This window comes from Amia ocellicauda, chromosome 1 (assembly GCF_036373705.1).
Source record: "Amia ocellicauda isolate fAmiCal2 chromosome 1, fAmiCal2.hap1, whole genome shotgun sequence".
NCBI lineage: Eukaryota > Metazoa > Chordata > Actinopteri > Amiiformes > Amiidae > Amia > Amia ocellicauda.
Genome location: NC_089850.1, coordinates 53,967,354 through 53,990,153, shown reverse-complemented (window position 1 = coordinate 53,990,153; position 22,800 = coordinate 53,967,354). Strand labels below are relative to the sequence as shown.

At 43.4% G+C, this 22,800-nt stretch overlaps 3 protein-coding genes across 4 annotated transcripts; all 3 read right to left on the bottom strand.

Moving 5' to 3' along the window:
• Nucleotides 1–2,407: 2,407 nt before the first annotated feature.
• Nucleotides 2,408–5,882, bottom strand: LOC136753137 (complement receptor type 1). Its single transcript, XM_066708995.1, has 5 exons — nucleotides 5,355–5,882; nucleotides 5,030–5,176; nucleotides 3,372–3,539; nucleotides 2,935–3,135; nucleotides 2,408–2,505 (listed from the first exon to the last, which is right to left on the bottom strand). The coding sequence occupies exons 1-5, from the start codon at nucleotides 5,455–5,457 to the stop codon at nucleotides 2,492–2,494; spliced, it is 633 nt and encodes a 210-aa protein (XP_066565092.1). The 5' UTR covers nucleotides 5,458–5,882; the 3' UTR covers nucleotides 2,408–2,491.
• Nucleotides 5,883–7,961: 2,079 nt separating this feature from the next.
• Nucleotides 7,962–14,335, bottom strand: hinfp (histone H4 transcription factor). 2 transcript variants are annotated; one of them, XM_066708975.1, is made up of 10 exons: nucleotides 14,144–14,335; nucleotides 13,331–13,510; nucleotides 12,273–12,499; nucleotides 12,043–12,157; nucleotides 11,570–11,722; nucleotides 11,065–11,142; nucleotides 10,707–10,827; nucleotides 10,245–10,383; nucleotides 9,827–9,951; nucleotides 7,962–9,663 (listed from the first exon to the last, which is right to left on the bottom strand). In XM_066708975.1, exons 2-10 carry the CDS (start codon nucleotides 13,485–13,487, stop codon nucleotides 9,159–9,161), a joined length of 1,620 nt encoding a protein of 539 aa, XP_066565072.1. In that variant the 5' UTR covers nucleotides 13,488–13,510; nucleotides 14,144–14,335; the 3' UTR covers nucleotides 7,962–9,158. The 2 variants fall into 2 exon arrangements, with proteins under 2 accessions (XP_066565072.1, XP_066565078.1); XM_066708981.1 differs by having other exon boundaries at nucleotides 13,331–13,492.
• A 1,990-nt stretch (nucleotides 14,336–16,325) lies between these two features.
• Nucleotides 16,326–22,673, bottom strand: dpagt1 (dolichyl-phosphate (UDP-N-acetylglucosamine) N-acetylglucosaminephosphotransferase 1 (GlcNAc-1-P transferase)). Its single transcript, XM_066708962.1, has 9 exons — nucleotides 21,798–22,673; nucleotides 21,581–21,701; nucleotides 20,884–21,097; nucleotides 20,597–20,743; nucleotides 20,205–20,289; nucleotides 19,619–19,807; nucleotides 18,341–18,428; nucleotides 17,764–17,919; nucleotides 16,326–17,597 (listed from the first exon to the last, which is right to left on the bottom strand). The coding sequence occupies exons 1-9, from the start codon at nucleotides 21,968–21,970 to the stop codon at nucleotides 17,532–17,534; spliced, it is 1,239 nt and encodes a 412-aa protein (XP_066565059.1). The 5' UTR covers nucleotides 21,971–22,673; the 3' UTR covers nucleotides 16,326–17,531.
• Between the last annotated feature and the right edge of the window lie 127 nt (nucleotides 22,674–22,800).

The following is a 22,800-nucleotide window of genomic DNA, read 5'->3' as shown; positions in this document are numbered from 1 at the left end:
TCTTGTTGATGTCACTCTATTTGTTCTGGGAAAGTTGAGGGCTAGCATTCCTCTTTGTTAAACCACACTGACAAACAATGATCTGATATGTGCTCATCTTACTGTTCCCTGTATAAAAATGCACCTGGAGGCTATGACGTTGGTCCAGGGGCTCCTCGAGGTTCCATAAAACGTGCAAGACATAATTAAAAGTTGCACCAAAAATGATCAGAATTGTCTATACTTCACTCCTGTGATGTCACTCCGGAAAGGCAACCAAGAATTAAAATGACTGGTTTCAATTGCTTAACTGAATGTGAATCAGAAGAAAGATTTTGAAGATAATTATCATTTTTTGTTGTCCTACACTTGTCCTCCCATTGTGTCTGTTGACTTGACAGGGAAGTGTAAAGCACTTAAAAATATAATTGAGTTCTGATATACTTAAATTAAAGAAAATGCATTTCTGATAGTGCTTTTTGTGTTTGTTCCCAAAACAGTAATTTATCTTATCTTATAACCACCAATATGATATAGACATTCAGTTTGAGGGACACTTTCTTATCCAATAAGTAGGACCCTATTTTTATTTTCTCCTTAAGTATTTAGTGTCCATGCACACATAACACAGGTTTTAATTTGTATTTTTTCCAATGGTGAAATAGTTGGAGTATTTTCTTTATACTTTGCTTAGTTTCCATGATAAAATTGCATACATATATTTTAAATAGTTTCTTTGCAAACAACTGTTTCTTTGAGGACGTTCACACAGTGAACTAAGTCAAGGACTGAAAAATCTTGAAAGATCTGTGGCTTGCATTCTTTTGAACACCATTTTCCAGCAGGATTATTGGTGTCTGTATTACTACACTTTTTGCTATTTCAACTGCACTTGTGTGAAGAAAAAGAGCAAATAGCCAAAATATTAACAAAGGAAAACTTACATTGTTCCTTCACAAATAAGTATTAAAACTAAGGTAATTCCCCGCTTGGAACAGAGAAAGAATAATAATAATAAGTTATGGTTCATTAGTAATGAAACCACAGCAGTACAGTCCTAAGTGCCTGAAAGACAGGGTCTCTGTGGGGTCATGAAAATAATTTCATATTTTTCATCTAATTTTATAAAAGGAATTGACCAGATATTTGAGATTTAAGTTCATGCGATTTTTTATAAATTTATTCCAGCACTGGTAATTGTAAACTTTACAGCAATGTTTTACATCCATGGTTTACTGTGAATCTCAGAAAGAGTGAACAGCTTTTGACTTTACATGCACAGAAAAAACTATTCAATTTATCACAAATCTTTCTGAAGGACAAACAGTCTATTGAACAGTCCTCTGCACATGGCTAAAGAACAAACCACATAAATCCAAGTCTTAAAAGATGTTGGTACGTTTCCTTTCTTTCTTTATCGAGGAATTTACAAGTCAAAACAGGGCAGGACAGTGAAGCTATGGAATTGCAGAAAACTGTTTTCAGACAACCCTGGCCTGCAGTACATGAATCCAATATACAGAGATTAAACACAGATCTACACATCCGCAAATCAGAGCAGAACTATAAAACAATGCTGGACTCAAATATATTGCATGGTGTCCCAGTATAGGCTGGGGCTGGGGTAGCTGTTTTTGGAAATGGTGATTCATGCGAGGGCCGGTGGGTCTCCCTGCCCCCTCTTCCTCTCTGTGTCTGTAATGAGATTAAGGCTTAGTTCCTCTCCCTGCTCATCCTGGACAGATTGAGTCAACAGGTGGACTAAAAGCAGATCCCTAATCCTGCCGATTTAAAATCAAGTGATCGCTGGAACACAAACTCCAGGAATAAGGACAGCCCCCCTGACTTAGGGCAACGCAGCCCTTTGCCTGTGTGCTGAGCCCTCGATGGGCGGCCTAACAGATTCCCTGTGCTCTTGTATATTTGTTTTGGTGGGAGATGGGATTCAGGGACCTGCCGTTCAGTCAAAAAATCTTCATGATCCCATGTCATCAAAGCGCTTTGAAATAAGCCCACATTCTGAAAAGCAGGAGATTCCATAGGCCCTGGGGGTCCAAGAGGGGGATCACATAGGTCTTCCAAGGTGGCCTGCTCTTCCCCATCAATGGGCCACAAACATCCATTAAGGCTGAGCTGCGAAAACTCTTTCTTGTGTCCTTTAGGGTCAGTCCTTTCAAAGCAGCGCAGCACTGAGCTCAGGAGCAGAGGGTTCATTAGTGGAATTTTGGGCTGGGTAACATTAAAAGCACCGACTTGTGAAATGTGCCACCCGAACCAGTTTCTGTGAAATGAAGCCACCAGGAAACAAACAACAGGCAAGTAACCCAAGGCATATCTATTGCTCCCGTGTACACAGAGCTCTTTTTTCTTCTTTGTTTTCATTTTTTTTTAATAAAGATTCAGTTTCTCGCTGCTTTTGTACTTTAATTTCTGAAACACTTTTACCTTTTCATGCACCACAAAATTTCATATTTGTCCTTGTCCTGGGAGACTCAGGGCTGTTTAAACCCCCCTAGCCAGACGAAGCTGAAAGAAAAAGAAAAATAAAGTGAAAAAATAAAAATGCTCTTCAGAGAAAAGGAAGGAAAGCAGAGAATATAAATTAAAATCATTTTAAAAATCTGCACTTACGGTTAACTAACCCAGTGGACTGAGGACTCATTTAGATATCAAATAGAAGCTTCCAACATAAACATCTGCGTATACCTGTTATTTGTCTCATCGTAGTTACCAATCCTGAGAGTAGATATCTTTAAAACAGAGGTACCTTTCTACTGTTAAACACCTGTCACAAAAATGACTGGGGTATGACTTAAGGAACTGTAGAGAAGTGTGATGTTATGCATGTCAGAATCTACATATTCTTTATAGTCATTATGCAGGAGACTGTAATCATTGTGTCCAAAAGTTAAGAGGTGCAGGTTGTGCCAGCCTAAATGAGGTCCAGACACTTACAGCAGGGGACAAAGCAGTCGCAATCGCAATAGTCACAGCGCACGAACCAGCGCTTCCAGCCCGACTGCTTGGTGACACAGTTGTCGATCTTGACACAGCCGTGGTTCAGAGAGCCGAAGTGGGTCTTGGCTGAGCAGGTGGAGGAGCAGCTGCCATCGATGTCCTTCTCGTTGATCTCCAGACGCCCGCGCAGACAGATTCCTGCAGGGACAAGAGAGGGAGAAAGAATGATTGAGTGTTATTTGTTCCTCCTGGCAGACGCCTTTACTCAAGTTTTACAGTACAGTAAACATAAAATAATACACAAGTGAATTCCCAGGGGTGCCGACTAAAACCTCAGATCACAATCGGTGAAACTCAAAAGCAAAAGGGCTGCCATACAAGCTAGTGCTGTCAGACGCATAGGAGACGTGCATTCTGGGTTTTCTGGTACTCACGGAGGCAGGTTGGTTTGGGGGTCCATTTGCCGTCAGACTGGCAGGCACGGGCAGGGTCCCCAATCAGCAGAAACCCAGGGCGACAGGTGTATCTCACCACCGAGCCCACCCACCAGTCGTTCCCGAAGACCAATGCGTTGAAGTCAGCATCGGGCTTTCCACAGTTCACTGGCAGAGAAAGAGACAGAGACAGGAACCCAGTCAGAAGATCAGAAGGTGAACCCCACTTGCCCAGGGAGCCCCTGTAAAGTATATGAGAAGAAATGATGCAGGGTCTAGTTGAGTCACTGGATGCTAAAAGGAAAAGCTAAGTTGGGGGGGGGGGGTGGGTTGCATTATCTGACATTGTCCCTTGCATGGTCAGGCTCTGTTTGGGGGCATCTAGGGCAGTGCTGCCCAGTCCAACATTATTCTGAGACTAGGACCAAGTCTTGCAAACTGTCACATGGTTGGATTTTTGAAGTTGTCCTTATGTGCAACAGAGATGGTGTGCTACAATCATGCCCTCCCATCAAGCTGTCCCCTTGCCCTAGACCAATGGAGCCCAAACACGGTCCTGGAGGGCCCCTATTTGACAGGTTTTAAAGGTGACCTTCAATTATCAATTTCTTAACACCTGGAACCATTTCAATGTGATCAATTATGAAGGTGATTTGTGCAATTAAGTTAGGTAGAGATTTGGTAAAATAAAAACGAACTACCCCTTTCAGCACTCAATGACCAGAATTCCCTTAATTTAACAATTTAATTGCTTAATAGATGAAGAACTTCCACATGTTCCCAATCTATCGAAATTAGCGATTTAGGGTGACTGACAAAACTACTGGATAGGGGCCCTCCAGGACCATGTTTGGGCTCCACTGGTCTAGGGCAAGGGGACAGCTTGACGGGAGGGCATGATTGTAGCACACCATCTCTGTTGCACATATGGGCAACTTCAAAAATCCAACCATGTGACAGTTTGCAAGCCTTGGTGCTAGTCTCAGAATAATATTTAAAGCTGTGGCTGGCTCAGGCTTTGGCAACACATTCCAGGATTCTCAAGTATAGAAGAACAACAACTTGTGCTGATAAAAGAAGCAAAGAGCCTGCTGGCACAAAGTAAGGCCTGAAGTGACCTCAAATTAGCAGCAACTTCTATGCAGAAGCCTTGGACTGCAGCCCTTTCCCCCCCTGCCTGACATCTGACAGCACAGACAGTAGAGCCATGAGCAGCACACTGTGAGTCATAAGGACTAGAGAGATTGACAGGACTGAGGAGAAACTTCTCTCACATCTGCAGTCAAAGAGGGCAGAGGGAGGCAGAGAGGGTAAGGCATCTCAATAGCCCTGGATCCAGAGACGTAAAGCATGAGAACTGGGCAGAGTGAGACAGAGTGCACTCAGGGAGCCGGAAAGAGAAAAGAGATGAGAAAAGGAACATAGAAGTGGGCTGCTAGGGAGATATGCAGGCCAAAGTGGTTGGGATGGACTCAAAAACACAGTGCTAACTTAATTATCATAGGGGTTGGTGCACTGCAAAATGAATCAATAGGAGCCACTAACCCAATAAAAAGATCTGTATACTGTATTGATATTGTATGCACTGCAGAACTTGGCAGCCAGTCTTTACAGCCAAATATATTAGCGTAGGATTGGCAAGAAGGAGCTTCTCCTACCTCGACACAGTGACTTGTACCCCACCCAGCAGCAACTGGCATCTCCACAGCGATCCCTCCTTAGCTCTTGGTGCTTCCCCCGACATCCCCCCAGACACAAAGGGGCTGTGCCGGACCAGTAAGTGTCCAGCTCTCTCTCTGTCAGGTCTGGAGTACACACAAAACACATCGAAACGTCAAGCCACATAAGTTTATGTTTTAATTAACAAAAAATAACATTTATCCAGACTCCTGGCTAGCAGGACACATTATGTAGAACTGTCTGTAGACATTCTTGTGGTCTTCTTTATAAAATATTACAGAGAAATACATCTTATGGTCTTACCATTGCTCCCTTCCTCTTCCTCCTCCAGCTGCTCCTGTACTGGCACCTGTGTGAACACCCCCAGCGAGGACCCCAACAGCAGGAGGAGCAGCCCCAGTTTCATAACGCCTGTCTGTTGAGCTGTAGTCTACCCTTAGTCCATCTCCCACAGCCCCAATATCCAAGATCACTGCTGCTCCTTCTCTGCAGCTCTTCCACTTCTTGCCTCCACTCAGTTGCACTCTTCTTTTCTCTCTTGCTCTCTTTATTCTCCAGTTCTTCACCCTCACATCACAGAAATCCAGTTGGCAGAGTGACATGCAGTGGCCATCTTCAATGGTAGTTCTGGACTTTCAATGGTGAAGGCAGCTCTTTTAGTGGCAGAGTGCACTTGTAGCATCTACTTACTTTCTGTTTATCAAAATTGGGTTATACTTAACACATATGGACCCCAGTGAGAACAAGAAGGATCGAACATTTCTGTGATGACCTTTCCGTCTCGGTCAGTTCCTGCTTGCTGGTTATAACCATTACCAGTAAATAGCAGTGAGAGTCCGCTGGAACAGATTTGTCCACAGTTGACAAGCAGGGGATTGTGAGTGGAAGCCTAGTGCTTATTGCCCTAAATCTCCAGGCAGCTCCACTAATCTGTTAAAGGCAGATAAAGAGCAGAGATCGCCAGGGAGAAAGCAAAGACCTGGGGAGAAGGGAATGAAATTGCTGAGAAATAATAATGGTGGGTGAAAACAACACTGGAGAATTAGGATGCTGAATCACCATCTTCTTACTTTTCAAAGAAACAAAGAATATAATATATCCCTAAGATAAACGTGCTTGTTCATTATTATGACCGCAGTTTCAGACTGAATGCTGGAAGGAGACGCCCCCCTGGCTGTCAATCAGGAGTAGGTCAGTGGTCCAAGTGCATGTGCCTGACATTCATGAAGAAGATTAGCCAACATGCTGGAAAGTGCCCTGCTGACATGTTTAGCTATCCGTGGCAATTCATGTATGCATATTCAACTTCAAATCATTCACATTAATGACTCCACACAATTTTGCCTTCTCTAAAAAGAAAACAGATGGAAGGTTGAATACATGAATATATATAGATCCACAACACTAACTTATGAGTCACCTTGTTTTTCATTTTTTCTGGGGGGAAGGGCTGTAACATAGTAAATATAGGTTTATTTTGCATTCATATAAAAAAGTGAAATTAGCTCAGTGTGGTAGACGATGCTTAATGAATATAAGGGCAACGTTTCCTATTACTGGCAAGTTAACTAGGGAGAATTGTTCAGCAATATTTGTAATATTGATGCAGAACAGTAAAGCAATCTGTTTGAGCAATAATTTATTATGTAAAAAAGGACAAACATTTCAAACAAACAATCCCCCAAAAGGTTGCATACAGATGAAGCCTATCTTGGGTGACAAGTAAAATATCAACAGTTAACATAACCAAAGATTCATTATCCTAACCCCAAGTAGCTTATCTCTGCTATTCTCCTTCACAATAACGGCTCAACTTTGCATGTCAGCTGTGGTAAATCAGAAGTAGTTAACAGACCGTAATGCCTGCAGGAGTTAAATCTCTGACAGTGGAATGGTATGTGTATTTTTGGGACCCTTATAGTGTAGCACAATAGATTATACTGACCATGCTCCTCACTGTAGGCTGAATCTCACACACAGCCTATTTTATAAGCACTTAGTTGAGCTCTGTGCTGCAAAACAGTGTTTCCCAACACAGAACAGCTTAAGAAACATTACATTTTGTGCAACTCTTACTGTGCAATCCTGGCCGATGTACAGAATTGGGTAATTCTGATGATACATTTAATATTTGATTTTTCTTGTGTGATTTCTTAAATTAGACAAATTTCCAGTGATGAGTTTCAAATCAGGGGCAAAAGTTATGCATTGCGTCGAGTCTCTCCATTTGGCAATTAAATACAATCTCACAGTTCACAAAAAAGATTCCTCTTATTTAGGTGATTGTTATCCCTGACTGTATAAAGTAAAGATTGCAAAGTTTAAGCCAGATAGGGAGCCTACTGATACAATACAATAAAGCACTATCTTTCTTTAATTTTGTCAGGAACATATTGCAGTGGAAAAAGTGATAGGTTTACTCCGATTACTTATTTATGATTAGATTTTTCTTGTGCCTGACTTTTCAAACATTCAGTGGCACCACACTGTTGCTCAGCACACTGCGGCTCAGGGTCGAGACACAGGCCTGACCTCTAGAGGCTGTCCAGTGTTCCTGCAACGTGACACTGTGGCAGGACAGTAAGTCACCTTGGTCTTTGGTTATACATTTTATATTTAAAATGTCTTGGAGGGGGAGTTACATAATAACAGCCAATACAGATGGAGGATATAACTTTTCAATGCTGAAAATTCAGAGTAAACCAAAGTCCTAATGCTTGTGCTGAGCATCTCCTGGGAGACAAGTGAGCCGTTGTAAATTAAATCAGTTATTAAATTAAGTCAAATAATTTCCTGAATGAAAACATAGCCTAATCAATACTCCCTGAAGTTTCAAGGTATACCTACATACCAAACTAGCAACCTTTTTCAACATTATTCAAATTTAATATTTATCCCCTGTTGCATTCATAGGCTGCCAGTCATTTTATTTGTAACGGCATTTAGAATTACAATCCAAACCTCATGTTCAATAAAAACTTGCAGTTCAGCTGCAAAGTTGCATTACAAAAAAAAAAAAAACATTTACATTCCCAGCAAAAACACACATCACTTATGGTTTAATAAGTCGCAAACTCTCCTGATCAATTCCCTCTGCTTAGATCTATGTAAATATATGGTATCCCATTGTTAGCAAGTGCAGGTAATGTTGCAAAATAACCAATATAAAACTTAACAGTAACCCTTCATTCTGAGAATCATAAATAAGAATGTAATACACACTCCTATTAAGTTTTAAAAAGTCTATAATGGATATTTATAATACATTCAATATATAGGTTCCTACAACCCAGCTATTTTTAACCTATTGGACCACTTGCTCAAAAAACTTTGCTTTACAACAAGGGGGAAAAAGCCTGTTGAGGAAATAAATAAATGCTACATCCTGAGAAACTCCCTACCTCCATTTTAATGGTCTTAATGACTAAGAGGAGACAGCTCCAAGATAAAGCTTTAAAACATGTATGAAGACATTCTTACACGTCACGGAGCTGGACTTCCACAGCAAACAAGTTCTCCCATACCATAATTTCATTACGTGACTGAGGCTACTGTAGACACGACAGAGCCGTGACAGGTAACAGCCAAGGCTCCCACACTGCTAATTGTGCTCCGACTGTAAACAATTTGTTGGCGTTTCTTAAGCAGCGCTGATGTCAGAAGGAGTGCCAGCTGGTGGGCCTGCACTGTAGCAGAGGTAAACCAAACCACATTCGTGGCATGAACTGTACAGAGCTGACAAGCAAAAAGACTCCCACAAAAAGCTGCCAAAAGCTACACTTGCATGGTTTGATTTTTCTGACAGCACAAAAAGCACTTGCAAACAAGGTGGCGACTTACACCTCTCACTGGAGAATAAATGCTTCAATTATATATTTTTTTATAATCTGTTTTAAAAAAATAATACAAAAATAGAATAGAAAATAAATAATTGTGAACTGGTATGTTGGAAGCTGGATTAATTAAGCTTTGCGTCTCATAGCTCTGCAGATGAAATGAGCAATACTGTCGGAGATGGCAGTTCCAGGCTTTTCTCAGGGTCTGATAGGCTTTCACGTTTTTACTCCTTCGAGGCCGAATGGTGACCTAACCCAGAGAGCACGTCTTCTACACCACTTCCATCCCCAGCTGTTGCGCTGTATCCTGCAGCTGCATCATCACACTGTCCCCATCCTGCGTCCCCTGCCCCGCCTCCGTGTCCGTGTCCACACTGACCATGGCCTGGGGATTGCCGCAGGCAGGGAGTGGGGCGGCCTGCGCGGGGCTGCTGGTCAGCACATAATACACCATCTCACTCTCCCCCAGCTCGTTGGTCCTGCTCTCCACCTGGATGACAGGGCTCAGTGTCCCGGCACCGCCCTCCACCCCTGTTCCGTCTCCGCCCTCCAGCACGATCCCCGTCAGACTCCCCGCCTCCTGTCCTCCTCCTGCCCCGTCACCGCCGCCCTCCCCTGCCTCCTCCTCTTCCACCCCCAGCACCAGGCAGTCCGTCTGTCCGCCCACACCGTCCGCCTGTCCATCCTGGCGCTCCTTCATCAGCTGCTCGGTCAGCTCCACGCTCTCGTAGCGGATGAGCTGCAGGCGCATGAACCCGTCCTCGTGCTCCTTATACCTGAGGAAGAGGGGGACATCAGCGACACACAATTTCATCACAACGTTTCAACGCACATTCCCATGAGTCAGGTCTGTGTGCGCCTCAATCCACGCATCCCAGTGTGTCACCAAGCACGGCTGGCAGTGTCTGTATATGAGCGGACGGGTGTCGAGGGTCGTACCTGAACCTGGGGTGCCCCGAGGGCCATTTGAACTGGTGTTTCTTCCTCAGGTGGGAGGTGAGGTTGTTGCCCCGGGTGAAGCACTTCTCACACACGTGACACTTGTACCGAGGGATCAGGTCCCCCTGAGTGGGACAGACAAGTGAACACAATTGATTTACCTCCGTTTCAACACTCCTGGTATAAAACATGCACCTTTTTATTGGTTTCATGATCTTCGAATACCAATCCACCAATTCTCTTCCATCACTGTTAATTTCCCATTATGCCAGTTATAAATCAGCTGAGAGACTGGGACAGATGTGTGTTTTTTCTGCCTAGCAGTTTTGCAGCATTCAGGCCTTCTCTCTCCAGTTTGTTGGTACTAGGAGACTCAATGGCTGTGGGAGACGTTCCTCCCTACAATCACAAAACTCACCTCATGCACTTTCTTGTAGTGGGTCTTGATGGAGTACAGGGAGCGGGTGGAGAAGCCGCAGTCGTGGAATTCGCAGCGGTAGGCCGGCTCGCTGCTGTGCGTGTCCAGGTGCTTCCGCAGGTCGATCAGGTTCTTGCAGCTGGAGACACAAACACAGCGGGGACACAAATAAGCATTCCAGTTCTAGCCTTTTTAAAGACACTGCATGTACACTTTTGTTTCCTTTACTACCGCCAATGAGTTATCCCTTTGGTCATGAAACTGTACTCAGTGCTCAAATTGCTCCCTGAATGTTGAAATGGAGGGTTCAGGCTATATACATGTTTTTATAGAAAACCATGACACATAACTTTCCTGACATTTTGCAATTAAGACACAAGGCCCTTGACATTTCCAGTGTGCAACAAAGGAATCAAGATTTTAAAAAAAATCGCAAGCTCGTGCTGAGGCGGCTCCCTGTACCTGTATTCGCAATACTCGCAGCTGTAAGGCTTCTCGTTGCTGTGCCTGAACTTGATGTGGTTCCTGAGCGAGGAGGGGGATGGACAGGTCATGTCACACAGGGGACACTTGTAATGGTTTACTGCCAGGGAGGAAGAAAAAACTGTCAGAGCTGCACATATGACCACAGCCATTGTAAAATCTGCATCACCTTTTACGGGCAGTAAGAAGAATTGCATTTGTTGCAGTTGCTAGAAATTTGGGAGGAACGAATACCAGAAGACCCTGTAGTACATCAGCACTAGGATTCACCATTACTGATCCAAAGTTTAAATGAATCTCGGAACCTGGAGTTTAGCAAATGTGGCAAAGCACTCACCATGGTTCCTCATGTGGTCCCGAAGGAGCCTCTCGGTGGCAAAACGCTTGGAGCAGTGAGAGCACTGAAACCGCTGGCCTGACAGGAAAGACAGACACACAGAAAGCGATGAATACAGAGAAAATAGAAGAGGATGAGATGACAGAGTGCAGAGGAGTAGAGGGAGATGTAGAAGAGGAAGATCCAGGAGAGATTAGGGATTGAGACAACAAGTAGACTAAAGGGACTAACAGGAACAAACTCAAGTATCTTCAGAATCTGATTTGTTTCATGAACAAAGATAGTGGCCTTCAGCTCTCAGACCACTATTTCTTGTTCAACACAAACATCTGTTCACTGAAGGGTCAAAGAAGTTGAGCTCTTGATCAACAAAGCTCAATGTCAGCAGGACAAACCATTTACCTTGACCGTTTTTTTAAATGCATCTTTACAATCAATCTTCCAGGTTTTGGCAAGACAGTAAGTGCCAACACACACACATCCCCGGTCCCGGCCCCTGGCTCACCCTCGATGGTGGTCTGTCGGCGGATGTGGTCGAAGAACTTGGTATTGTTGGCGAACATTCCTCCGCAGGTGGGGCACGCAACCACCTTCTCCTGCGTATGGCTACGCAGGTGCTCCCGCAGCTTGAAGCGGCCCTTAAAGGTGGCCTCACACTCTAAAAGAGACAAACACAGACAGACAGCATAAGATTATCTCTGTTAATTTTGCCACATTTAATATAATATAATATATACATTCATATCCCCAAGTCTCTTTTTCCATCTCAATTTTTACATCCCCAACTTCCTTCCCTCCATTCCCTGCTTCTTCTCGCTCCTATCCCTTGGCAGCAGAGACTGACAGTGGACAGTAAAGGAAGAATCTTTGCGAGTTTCTTCTAATTTTTTAACTTAATAATCCACAATATCTTTCGCTCTCGCTCTCATTCCGCTGGTCTACGGTCCTTCCCAGATCCCTTCCCTCCTTCTCTCTTACCCTTCCATCCACAGTGCATGGCTGGTTCCTCCTTGCCGTTGGATTTGAGCTCCATGCACAAGCCATGCATTTCCACATGCCGGTAAAACCACTCAGGGTTCTCAAAGGAGGCCTGCTGTGGAACGGAGAGAACGCACAGCGTCACCCGGAGCGCCGACACTCGCCAACAGCAGGCAGACTTTACTTCCGCTATCCCACCTCACAGACATATCCCCCTTCAGGGGCCTTACCTCACAGTGCTCCCATTGACACAGGAAGTTCTCTTGAATGTCTGGCACGATGTTGCGGTTCTGCAGGTCCAGAGTACAGGTGCCCAGGTCGGGCTGGCCTTGCAGGACGCTCTGGCCCCACTGCTTCAGCTTGGTGTGGTAGCAGTGGAAGTAGACGTGGCGTACCAGCTCCCCGGGGCTGTCCACCGAGCAGAAGCCGCAGTCCTGCCACAAGCAGCTCTGCTCCTCTGGAACACACACACACAAACACAGACAATCCCAAACATTTGAGTGGAAACATACACCGATCAGCCATAACATTATGACCACTGACAGGTGAAGTGAGTAACACTGATCATCTCGTTATCATGGCACCTGTCAGTGGGTGGGATATATTAGGCAGCAAGTGAACATTCTGTACTCAAAGTTGATGTGTTAGAAGCAGGAAAAATGGGCAAGCGTAAGGATCTAAGACCAGTCAGGGTGCCCATGCTAACCCCTGTCCACTGCCGAAAATGCCTACAATGGGCACGTGAGCATCAGAACTGGACCACGGAGCAATGGAAGAAGGTGGCCTGGTCTGATGAATCACGAGTTCAAGGTGTTGACTTGGCCTACAAATTCCCCAGATCTCAATCCAATCGAGCATCTGTGGGATGTGCTGGACAAACAAGTCCAATCCATGGAGGTCCCACCTCGCAACTTACAGGACTTAAAGGATCTGCTGCTAACGTCTTGGTGCCAGATACCACAGCACACCTTCAGAGGTCTAGTGGAGTCCATGCCTCGACGGGTCAGGGCAGTTTTGGTGGCAAAAGGGGGACCTACACAATATTAGGCAGGTGGTCATAATGTTATGGCTGATTGTTGTACCTGCTAGTGAAAACAGACCGATACATGTTGTACTGTTGTTGTTTTTTAACCTTTTCAAAGCTTACTTGTTGCAGCTTTATTAAAATTAATTTAAAAAATAATAACAGCATTATGATTCCACTGCATACAAATAATCTTCTTCAAGTAAGATCCAGGTAAAATCTGCTACAACAAATAGCCACAGTGCACTCTCTCTCCTCACTCACCCAGTGTGTCGCTCTCCTCGGCATCCAGCTGCAGAGATTCCAGATGTTCTCCCACATGTTGGCAGAATTCTTGCATACCGGGGAAAGTGTCCTGACAGGGCCCCCACTCGCAGCGCAGTTCCACCGCCTCTCTCCTGGCACGCTTCGCCGGAGCCATCACATCTGGGGGATTACATGCACCTGCACATCAAAACCGTTCAGATTTAAAATGCTCCAGACGATGACTGATGTCCCCTAGGCTCTGCTGATCACTAAAATTAACCATCAAGCTCTTTAGCCAGTGGGTATTTGTGTGTATCCAGGTTTAAGGTCATGAAGGACAGATCAATAAGAGGACAATGGGTTTGTTTGTTTGTTTGTTGTTGTTGTTGTTTTTTGTTAAAGCTCAAGACACTGTCAAACACTTCTGGTCTGCAGTGGCAACTGAATCAATGTATTCTACCTCACAAGCCCAGTTATTACATACTTATGCTTGTCAGTATCTATAGATCACCCGATTTATATTCATACACAATGCAATATTTTGCATCTTTGCATTACAGTGTTAAACCACCTTGCAATCTTTGAACAACCCAAAATAGTTCCCAGCGAAGTATATTGTAATAACTTTAAAAATGCTTAAATACAGAAAAACAGGAACATCTCCTGACCCCATTGCGTTATGTAACACTACTGTAGATATTTATGAAACAGGGGATACTGAACTACTCTGTGATGCACTTAAATGTTAAAATGCCTACTGTGATAATGAACAGAAATACAAAGCAACAAGCTAAACTCTGTCGAAGATTGTCAATATAGAAACACTCCTACCTCCGCCCACTTCTGCCAATCTTCAGTGAATCCCCAGGCACCGAAATGCTTTGAGATAAATACGATTAAGCATTTGAAAGAGTATTATTTGTATTTTTATTTTATACTTGATTGGATAAGACAGACACAGACCCCAATAGAGTGCGCCAGAAAGAAGGAAAGCTGGTCCGCGGGTGAGATGGTTCCGGGAGGAAACCGACAGCAGCGCGCATGCGTTCCTCTTCATTTCGATGATGGCGTTCATTATTCATTATAAAATGAGACGCCAAAAGCGGTAGATGACTATAATTGTGATAGAACCCCTTCATTCTGCCAAAATATGTTTCAAAGCAAAAGGAAGAGAAAACAAATAAACAGAATGAGAGTGTCCAAAGAATTAAAAAGTATAATACAAAATATAGCACTATGCAATGTATTTAAATTGTATTATATAGTGATTATTCTAAGATCTATTGCATATATGTTGCATTGCACAAATAACCAATTAAAACAAACCTGGTATTTAAAATAACAATTTAAACTATAATGTATGCAGGTGGCATCAAATTAATTAATTTAAAAAACAACAAAAGACATAAAGCAATATATTTATGTGCCAGAATTGTAAATAGTACGAATTTCAATAAGATGCACACTTAAGATCACGTTTGGGGCTCCTTCCTGTGGACCAGCTATGGTACTGCAAGGTATTGCTCAACCTCTGTAAAATGAATTGGGTTCATTAATTGGATTCTGACGCCTGAGGAAACCCCTTTCACAAGCTCTTGATCACAGCCCACTCAAGTAACAAGACAATACTTTGAAAGGAAGTTAGCACTCTCATCACTGCAAAAGACACATACATGAACACAGATTTTTTTGTTACATGTATTTATTTATGTTTTTGTAGCATTCCTCTTATGGGTATTTAGTATCAATAAAGAATTGTGTAATATAATTCTTCAATTTTAAGAGTGCCTGGGGTTTAGACTTCATCAAATTTGGTCATGGAATACAAATATATATCTTAAATAAAAACAAAGGTAAGCAAATTCTTTGTCAGCTATTCCACATCATATCAATATAAAACTAGCAACTAATTTCACTTTAATTTAAATACTTCTCAAATACTATTTAATTTTCACGTACAGAGATTCAATTCTGGAGTGAATTTAATCAGTATCATCAGGTTACACGTTTCCAAGACAAAGTTTCTGTGATAATCCATTTAATATTTGCATATTTATGGTGACCCTAATAATATTTAAATTGTAGAAAGCATAAAATTAAGATAATACACAGGACTTCATTTACATCTCCCATTATCTATGCGAGTGAGTAGACGAGTAGACTTTTGCAATTAAGTAAAAAATATAATTCAATATAATCAAACATATCTGTCCGACTGCTCTGCGTGGACATTTCTGAGTTCCTTGACAACATTGTAAAAGCCTACGGTCATCATATTCATAATCATGTGCATGATCACTGTAACAAGCCTTGACATACCTCTCAAAGTACCAGTCAGATATTGTTGGATATTCATCAAATAACTTTTATTTATTTAATGACTAGTACTGTTTAAATAGAAGTGTGACTTTGACTTTGCAATTTCACAAGATGTTTGCCTAACAAGAAGAGTCTGGTTTATCATTATTAGAGAAGGTAACCCATTTACCTTTTAGAAAACAAGGGAGCCCTGGCTAAGAAGCCATCCAACACACTGATGATGTGATGATTATTATTGTTGTGCACGGTTCTGCAACTACTTGTACTCATCAGCTCATGAGTAACAAGCATTGCATCCTCTTCCATCAGTGTAGCACCTGAGCAAATGTCTGTTGCCAGTTATTTCAATTTTCAAATACATGTGTGGTTAATGGTTTAAATATCATTCTCAACTAATCCTCATCATCGCCATAATACAAAAATGTATATTGTGCTTTTTAAGTGAAAAGTCATCAATAGGAAATGTACAAGTTATAGCTGACAATTAGCTACAGAAGTGCCCAGCGCTGTAAGCCTGGGAAGATGTGAGACAATACATGCTTATTTATTTCCATTCAATCATATTTGTTGTGCGTGATGATGGAGGATCTCAACAACTTAAGCAGGCATTACTTGTCTGATAAAGGTTCCAAGACATCATCAAGAGTTGACTTTCAGCAATAATTACAGCAAGGAGAGTCCATAGAGAACAAGCTTCATGGAAAAAAAATGATTTTATTAATTCCTTCATGAATTGTATGGGAAGCATGTAACAAGTGTGAGCAAAGTACATAAGCCATTGTAAGGGGTTTTACAGAAGATTCTGTTAATCAAAGAACACATCTAAGTAGAAATTATCTCATTCAGTAGAACAGATAGGACCAAACAAAAAAAAAGGTCCAAGATCTGTATTTGGTATTCTAAAATAAGCAGGCCGAGGTCCCGTTTTTAAGTCTTTAAGACCTACAATGCTTACAAATGCACTAGCAGTAGCAAAAAATCGGTAATGCTGATGAGAAGAGCACATTGCACATATTTCTCCATGAAGAAAGGCAAGGTTTGATCTTTTGCTTATATTTTGAGAGACAGGTGTACCTTTCCTCACTTGGTTCTTTAAAAAACATGCTCTTCTCATGTACAGTGTTTTGAAGTGGATGAACTTGATTTCTATTTGGTTTGTAAATGTGTCAGCTTCTGCTTTTCCACCTGTTCTCCCCACAATTCAAAAATCATATAGTGACAGAGGAGACCTGGGGAGAGTAAGTTGTCTCCTTATCATGTTACCCAGGCATGTCTCTTCTTTGAGGACTGTTTGAAACAGGGGGCTTGTGCTAAATTGTGGCGGCCACAAGGAAAACAGTCCAACCTGCCAATCTAATACAGTCCTCAAAGGTTATGGCCCACCTGATTATGTTTACCATGGAGCAGTGTAGAGAAAGATACCCACAGCTGGCATCACCCTGTCCTGATTAACACTGAAGACTGACACAGACCCAGATGCACAGCACACTGAATCACAGAGTCATTACTTCAGAAAGACAGGCACAAAAGTCCATTTTCACTTTTATTCCACTTCTCAGCTTCCAACAGTTTGGGGCTGAAATCTGCATCTACCTTCGTTTATGCACGTGTCGAACTGGAAATTATACGATCAACTGAAAACCATTGTTCTCAATTTCTTCCTCCGTCTGTGTGAACTTGTACACGAAACAAACAAAACTAAACATTAAAGGACAGCACCCCATCACCCGAACAGAAAAGGAGATCTACCATCCCACAAAATGTAAGACAAACAAAAAATTACATTCAGATTTTCACAGTAGACGACAATTACGGGATTAAAACTGAAAATGGATAGAGGACATTCTCAGGTGGATTATGACTGCTCTTTGTTTCCCAGCATCCTCTGGGTGTGGCAAGCCTAGACGTCATAGAAGAGGCGTACCAGGTGATAGCGAATCCCGAAGGCAATCATGCTTCCCAGCACCTGTGAAGGTCAGAGAAACATAAATATTAACTTTGGAAAGACTCCAAGACTGGGAGAGAATATTTATACTGGTAAGTAAATAAAGACTGGGTAAATGCATGTATGGTTGGCTAGAAAGAGACAGACAGCCCGATGAAGCTCAGATGTATCCCAGCCCCTGCCTAACCTGTATCAGCAGCATGATTACAGTCAGCGTCCTCTCGTGCGTCGGGCCCAGCACTTTCAGCACCAGATTGATGAGCGTCATGTTGTTGCACTCTATGAACTCGTCCTCTCCCTCGACACCTCTGTGCACCTCCATCAGCCGCACCACCTCCGCCCCCTGCAGGACACACAGGGCAACTGCAGTACAAGCAAACCGTGCCGGACTCTGGGAACAATCACGCACGCGCAGAGATTCTGGAACATCCAGCAAAGATAACGCCATTTCTTTAGAGTTACCCTGAACCACACGGATATCTCCCCAGACCCCTCTCTTTCACACATTGTGTAAAAACGTGCCTTGTGTTCTGAGTACGCAACACACCTCGTTAATTTGTCTCACTGTTGAGCCAGGAGCACATTCCTCGGAATTACTTTGTCAATATGGCATACTCTGGGGCCGTGCCTACTTGACAGCTTTACATCTCCAGCAAACATTGTGGGTGTGATGCCTCTGGCCCTCGGGTCTCATTCCAAGAACGAGTGAGAGAGAGAGAGAGAAAAAAAGTCTTTGATATATTCATAATCGACACACTGGGTACCTTCAGAATGAGGTCTCCTAGCTTGGACAGGTCCTTCCTTTTGAATTTGGAGTAGCTCATTCCCAGCTTCCCTGTTTCAGGATTCAATCTTCAGATTTCAGGCAGGGAAAGGAAGAAACACAAAATATGTTTTATGTACAGTTGTTGTTTTTATAAAGGCCTATAAAAGAATCACACCTGTTCTCAACAGGAGTGAGGTTCAGGAATCAAACAGCTCTGGAAAAGCTTACACCAGTGCAGGCGAGTAAGGCAAAATAAATTAATTTCTGTCCAGGAATACAAATCATGGAAAACAGAGGAGGTTACAAGCTAATTACAGTGAGGGAAAAAAGTATTTGATCCCCTGCTGATTTTGTACATTTGCCCACTGACAAAGAAATGGTAGATGTATTTTAACAGTGACAGAATAACAACAAAAAAATCCAGAAAAACGCATTTCAAAAAAGTTCAATCAGCAAGATTTCTGGCTCCCAGGTGTCTTTTATACAGGTAACGAGCTGAGATTAGGAGCACTCTCTTAAAGGGACTGCTCCTAATCTCAGCTCGTTACCTGTATAAAAGACACCTGTTCACAGAAGCAATCAATCAGATTCCAAACTCTCCACCATGGCCAAGACCAAAGAGCTGTCCAAGGATGTCAGGGACAAGATTGTAGACCTACACAAGGCTGGAATGGGCTACAAGACCATCGCCAAGCAGCTTGGTGAGAAGGTGACAACAGTTGGTGCGATTATTCGCAAATGGAAGAAACACAAAATAACTGTCAGTCTCCCTCGGTCTGGGGCTCCATGCAAGATCTCACCTCGTGGAGTTTCAATGATCATGAGAACGGTGAGGAATCAGCCCAGAACTACACGGGAGGATCTTGTTAATGATCTCAAGGCAGCTGGGACCATAGTCACCAAGAAAACAATTGGTAACACACTACGCCGTCAAGGACTGAAATCCTGCAGCACCTGCAAGGTCCCCCTGCTGACGTACAAAATCAGCAGGGGATCAAATACTTTTTTCCCTCACTGTGTGTAGAAGCTCATTCAAAGCAATACGTTTTCAGTTTGGACTAAAAAGGAAAGCATTTCTGCATTCTTGATGTTAACTAGACCTAAATTCGAGGGAGCGCAACAGCTGCAGTTAGTGCCCCCAACTGATTTAAAACCTGTTTTAAAGAGCAACCCACAGAGCTGTAGCTTCTGATCTCAAGGAACAAATGGGAACTGGGTAGTTCCCATTTGAGGAATGTAGTCAAAGAGGGGGTGTCCTGGGGGGGCACAGGTATACCTGGGCAGGCGGTGTCGAGGGCAGGGCACCACATGGAAGAGCTGCGGCAGGGAGTACAGGAAGTTGAGCACCTGGGGGATGAAGAATAGCAGCATGGTTTTGCTGAAGTGGCCCAGGATGCCCACCACGGCGAAGGTCATCCCTGCAAAGTAACAGAAGGTGTCTCCCACAAACACAGAGGAGGGGTACCTGGTAGCAGACAGGGAGGAAGAGGGCGTGATATTGTATTAGACCACAGTAGACCACATTCTGAAAAGAAAAAAATATACATGAATGCTGAAGCCCTCCCTAACATACGGTACTCAGCAGGTTTCAAAATGGATGTCCCTCAACTGTCTACTCTCTATGTTTGATTTGAATTGTTTGCAGATCCATGTCAATCCTGTTCATTTCCTTTAGAGATTTTGGAAAACATCTCAAAGTATTTATAATCCTGTATCATTCTCTCCTTGCAAAACAGTGCAGTCTTGTGCTTTATACATTCTAAAGTCCCCCAGTGCTTTACCTTTGTTAACTCTGTCATACAAATATGCACGTTTGTGACACCAATGGAGACATTTGAAAATTAAAATGGACAGTGTCTCACCAGTTGTGATAGAAGAGGGCCAGTGTAGTGAAGAAGAAAGGAATCATGAAGTACAAGGAGAAAACATGGTCATCTTTGAAGTCCCCTGGGAAAAAAACAAAGACAGAAATGTATCTAATTGCAGTTCAGTCAAGGAGCTTTATTAAACTGATTTATTTCCACTGTACCAATATTCCTGAAATCCCACAACTCAGATTACAAATAAAAATAAACGTAGATATAAACCTTTTACTTGATAGCGTTAGCATACTTTAAAACTTAAGTTATTGGGAATGATTTCCCAGCAGTGACAACACTGGAATTAATTAAAGCTTTCTGCATTTAAAAGTAGGGGATTCTTCAAGTTTCTTGACACACTTGCAGCTGCCCCCCCCCCCCCCCCAGTCCCTCACCACTCAGCTCCACCAGGTTGAAGACGATGATGGAACCGGAGATGAAGAGGGCTTGGCCAGATTCGATGCCATTGATCCCTGCCAGGATGTTGATGGCATTTGTGCAAAACACAGCCAGCATTCCCATGTAGACATAGTAGAGGATGCCTGTGGAAAGAACGGGCAGGTTATGTATATTTACATACCAATTCGAATGACTCCTACTAACAGGAATAGCAATTCTTTCAATAACCTTTGTGTTTGTTGTATAGTTTTTGTGCGTCTACCTCTTTGACTTCTGTACTCACCCAGGTCAAGGTGCAAGCCCAGCAGGGCACGGAAGGGCTTGGGCACCACGATGACGGTGTTCCCAAAGTTGGTGAAGTAGACCATGAGCAGGGGCAGGGAGGCCATGGTGGGCAGCAGCAGCTTGTGGCGCCAGCGCAGGTTGAGCACGTCGTCCGCGAAGCCCAGGAAGATCATGCAGCAGATGGCCAGGAGAGCGCCGATCAGCTGCACAAACTAACCAGAAGAGGGGGGTATGGGAGTTAGACAGGACCCAGAGCAGCGCTCTCTACTCCGGCAGTGGGACCAGCCCTCTTCCCACGCACATCATCTCGAAACACACCACCGCTCTTGTGCACACCAAGCAAAATGACCTAGGTCCAGCAGCAGTGTTTGAGAAGGTTTCACAGGTGTGGGTGGCACAATCACACTCCCATAATGCAATGTGGTGCCTGTCTGTTAAATACACTGTGACGAAAGATGATCTCACATACCACGTAAAACATTGTCTTCGACAGCAAAAAAAACGTTGTTGAGCAAACTCTGTTTTTTCATTGGACATACAATACATCTTTAGCAATCAAGCAAAGGTCCAGTCTTAAATATGATTATGTCCCATTGTCAAAACGAAATGCTTGTGGCAGCTGGCACCCCCAACACACACCACTCTGACTGGAGGATCTCCACACCCAGCCAAGGTGCACCCCCAGGGACTCTCACCTCGTTGTGCGGGAAGCCTTGGCACTGCTCCTCCACAAAGCAGCCGAGGAAGGGCACAGGGATGAAGCAGAAGAGGATGATGAGGAACACTGTGCCACTGATGACTCCCTGAGACTCGGGGCTGAGGGCAAAGACAGGCAAACAACCAGCAATCAGCGAGGAGTTACAGACCGTGCAAGCAAGTAACGATTTTAGTGACGTCAGAGTTGGAACTCACATCTCCTTCTTGGAGGTCTTGTTCAGATCCATGCCGTACAGCCTGGCCGAGATAAAATGGTCCTTGAAGGCGGGTATCAGCTTAAGGGCAGCGAAAAACCCCAACGCGGACATGCAGAAGTTGATGAGAAGAGGGAAGGTGGGCAGCGGGGCAATTTTCGCAGAAGACAGCATCGTATATCAGAGAGAGCTCAACCAATGTGTCAAATTGCGCTTCCCTGGACTCCGTCACACTGTCGATACCAGCCGAGCGAAACCGTCCACTTTAACAAACAAACAACGGAAACTACATCTATAATTACCTAGCTAGTGTATGACCGTCTCAGCAAGCCTCATCTCAACGTGTTTAGATGTTGTTCAGTAGCCGTCATTTTAAAAGTTGACATTTTTTTACTGGATAGCTGTTAGCAGAATACTGTATTCGGTGCGTTTTAAGTAACCTAAGTCTAACAACCTATGCACACGTCTCTATATCTTCAGATAAGAATTAAAATAAAACTGATATTGATACCCAGTTTTCAAACCGCTATTAAAAATAACACGTTAGTATGCCATTGACGGTGCCTAATGTATTTTTGCTTTAAAAGGACCATTCCGGTTTACAGAGCAAGTTGCCATCCTGTGCTCGGTGCTCCGGCTGCCCTTGTTCCTGGTCGAGCCCGGGGACCGCTGCCCTGCTGACGGGCTTTCCGGTTTGCATTGACGTGTTTTACAGGCCAAATGGTCCTGGTCGGAATGTGTTTTAGTGCAGAATATCATTAAACTCCAACACACACAAGTCTTGGTTGCTTGTTACTGTGCAATTGTGCTTGTAAGTATGTCAGTCCTTGTTATGCTACTCCGCTGCCGTCGACGGACACATTTGGTGGTGCACTGCGGCGGAAGTCTTCGAGACCGCATACTACCCGTACTATACGTACTACAACCCAACGTTTCAGTAATGTAGAAATGTAGTACGTGTACTTTGCGGTTTCCAATACAGTCGGTATTTCTGTGACTCTACT

What these genes read in the sequence shown, in the direction of transcription:
- LOC136753137 (XM_066708995.1), bottom strand. Translation starts at nt 5,457, where the DNA reads ATGAAACTGGGGCTGCTCCTCCTGCTGTTGGGGTCCTCGCTGGGGGTG. An exon ending in GGAAGAGGAAGGGAGCAATG is followed by an intron (nt 5,177 to 5,354) that starts GTAAGACCATAA and finishes TGTGTACTCCAG; the next exon opens with ACCTGACAGAGAGAGAGCTG. An exon ending in CCCCAAACCAACCTGCCTCC is followed by an intron (nt 3,136 to 3,371) that starts GTGAGTACCAGA and finishes TTGTCCCTGCAG; the next exon opens with GAATCTGTCTGCGCGGGCGT.
- hinfp (XM_066708975.1), bottom strand. Translation starts at nt 13,487, where the DNA reads ATGGCTCCGGCGAAGCGTGCCAGGAGAGAGGCGGTGGAACTGCGCTGC. An exon ending in GTCAATGGGAGCACTGTGAG is followed by an intron (nt 12,158 to 12,272) that starts GTAAGGCCCCTG and finishes TCCGTTCCACAG; the next exon opens with CAGGCCTCCTTTGAGAACCC. An exon ending in TCGGGGCACCCCAGGTTCAG is followed by an intron (nt 9,664 to 9,826) that starts GTACGACCCTCG and finishes CCTCTTCCTCAG; the next exon opens with GTATAAGGAGCACGAGGACG.
- dpagt1 (XM_066708962.1), bottom strand. Translation starts at nt 21,970, where the DNA reads ATGCTGTCTTCTGCGAAAATTGCCCCGCTGCCCACCTTCCCTCTTCTC. An exon ending in CCTCGACACCGCCTGCCCAG is followed by an intron (nt 18,429 to 19,618) that starts GTATACCTGTGC and finishes TGAAATCTGAAG; the next exon opens with ATTGAATCCTGAAACAGGGA. An exon ending in TAGGAGACCTCATTCTGAAG is followed by an intron (nt 17,920 to 18,340) that starts GTACCCAGTGTG and finishes TGTGTCCTGCAG; the next exon opens with GGGGCGGAGGTGGTGCGGCT.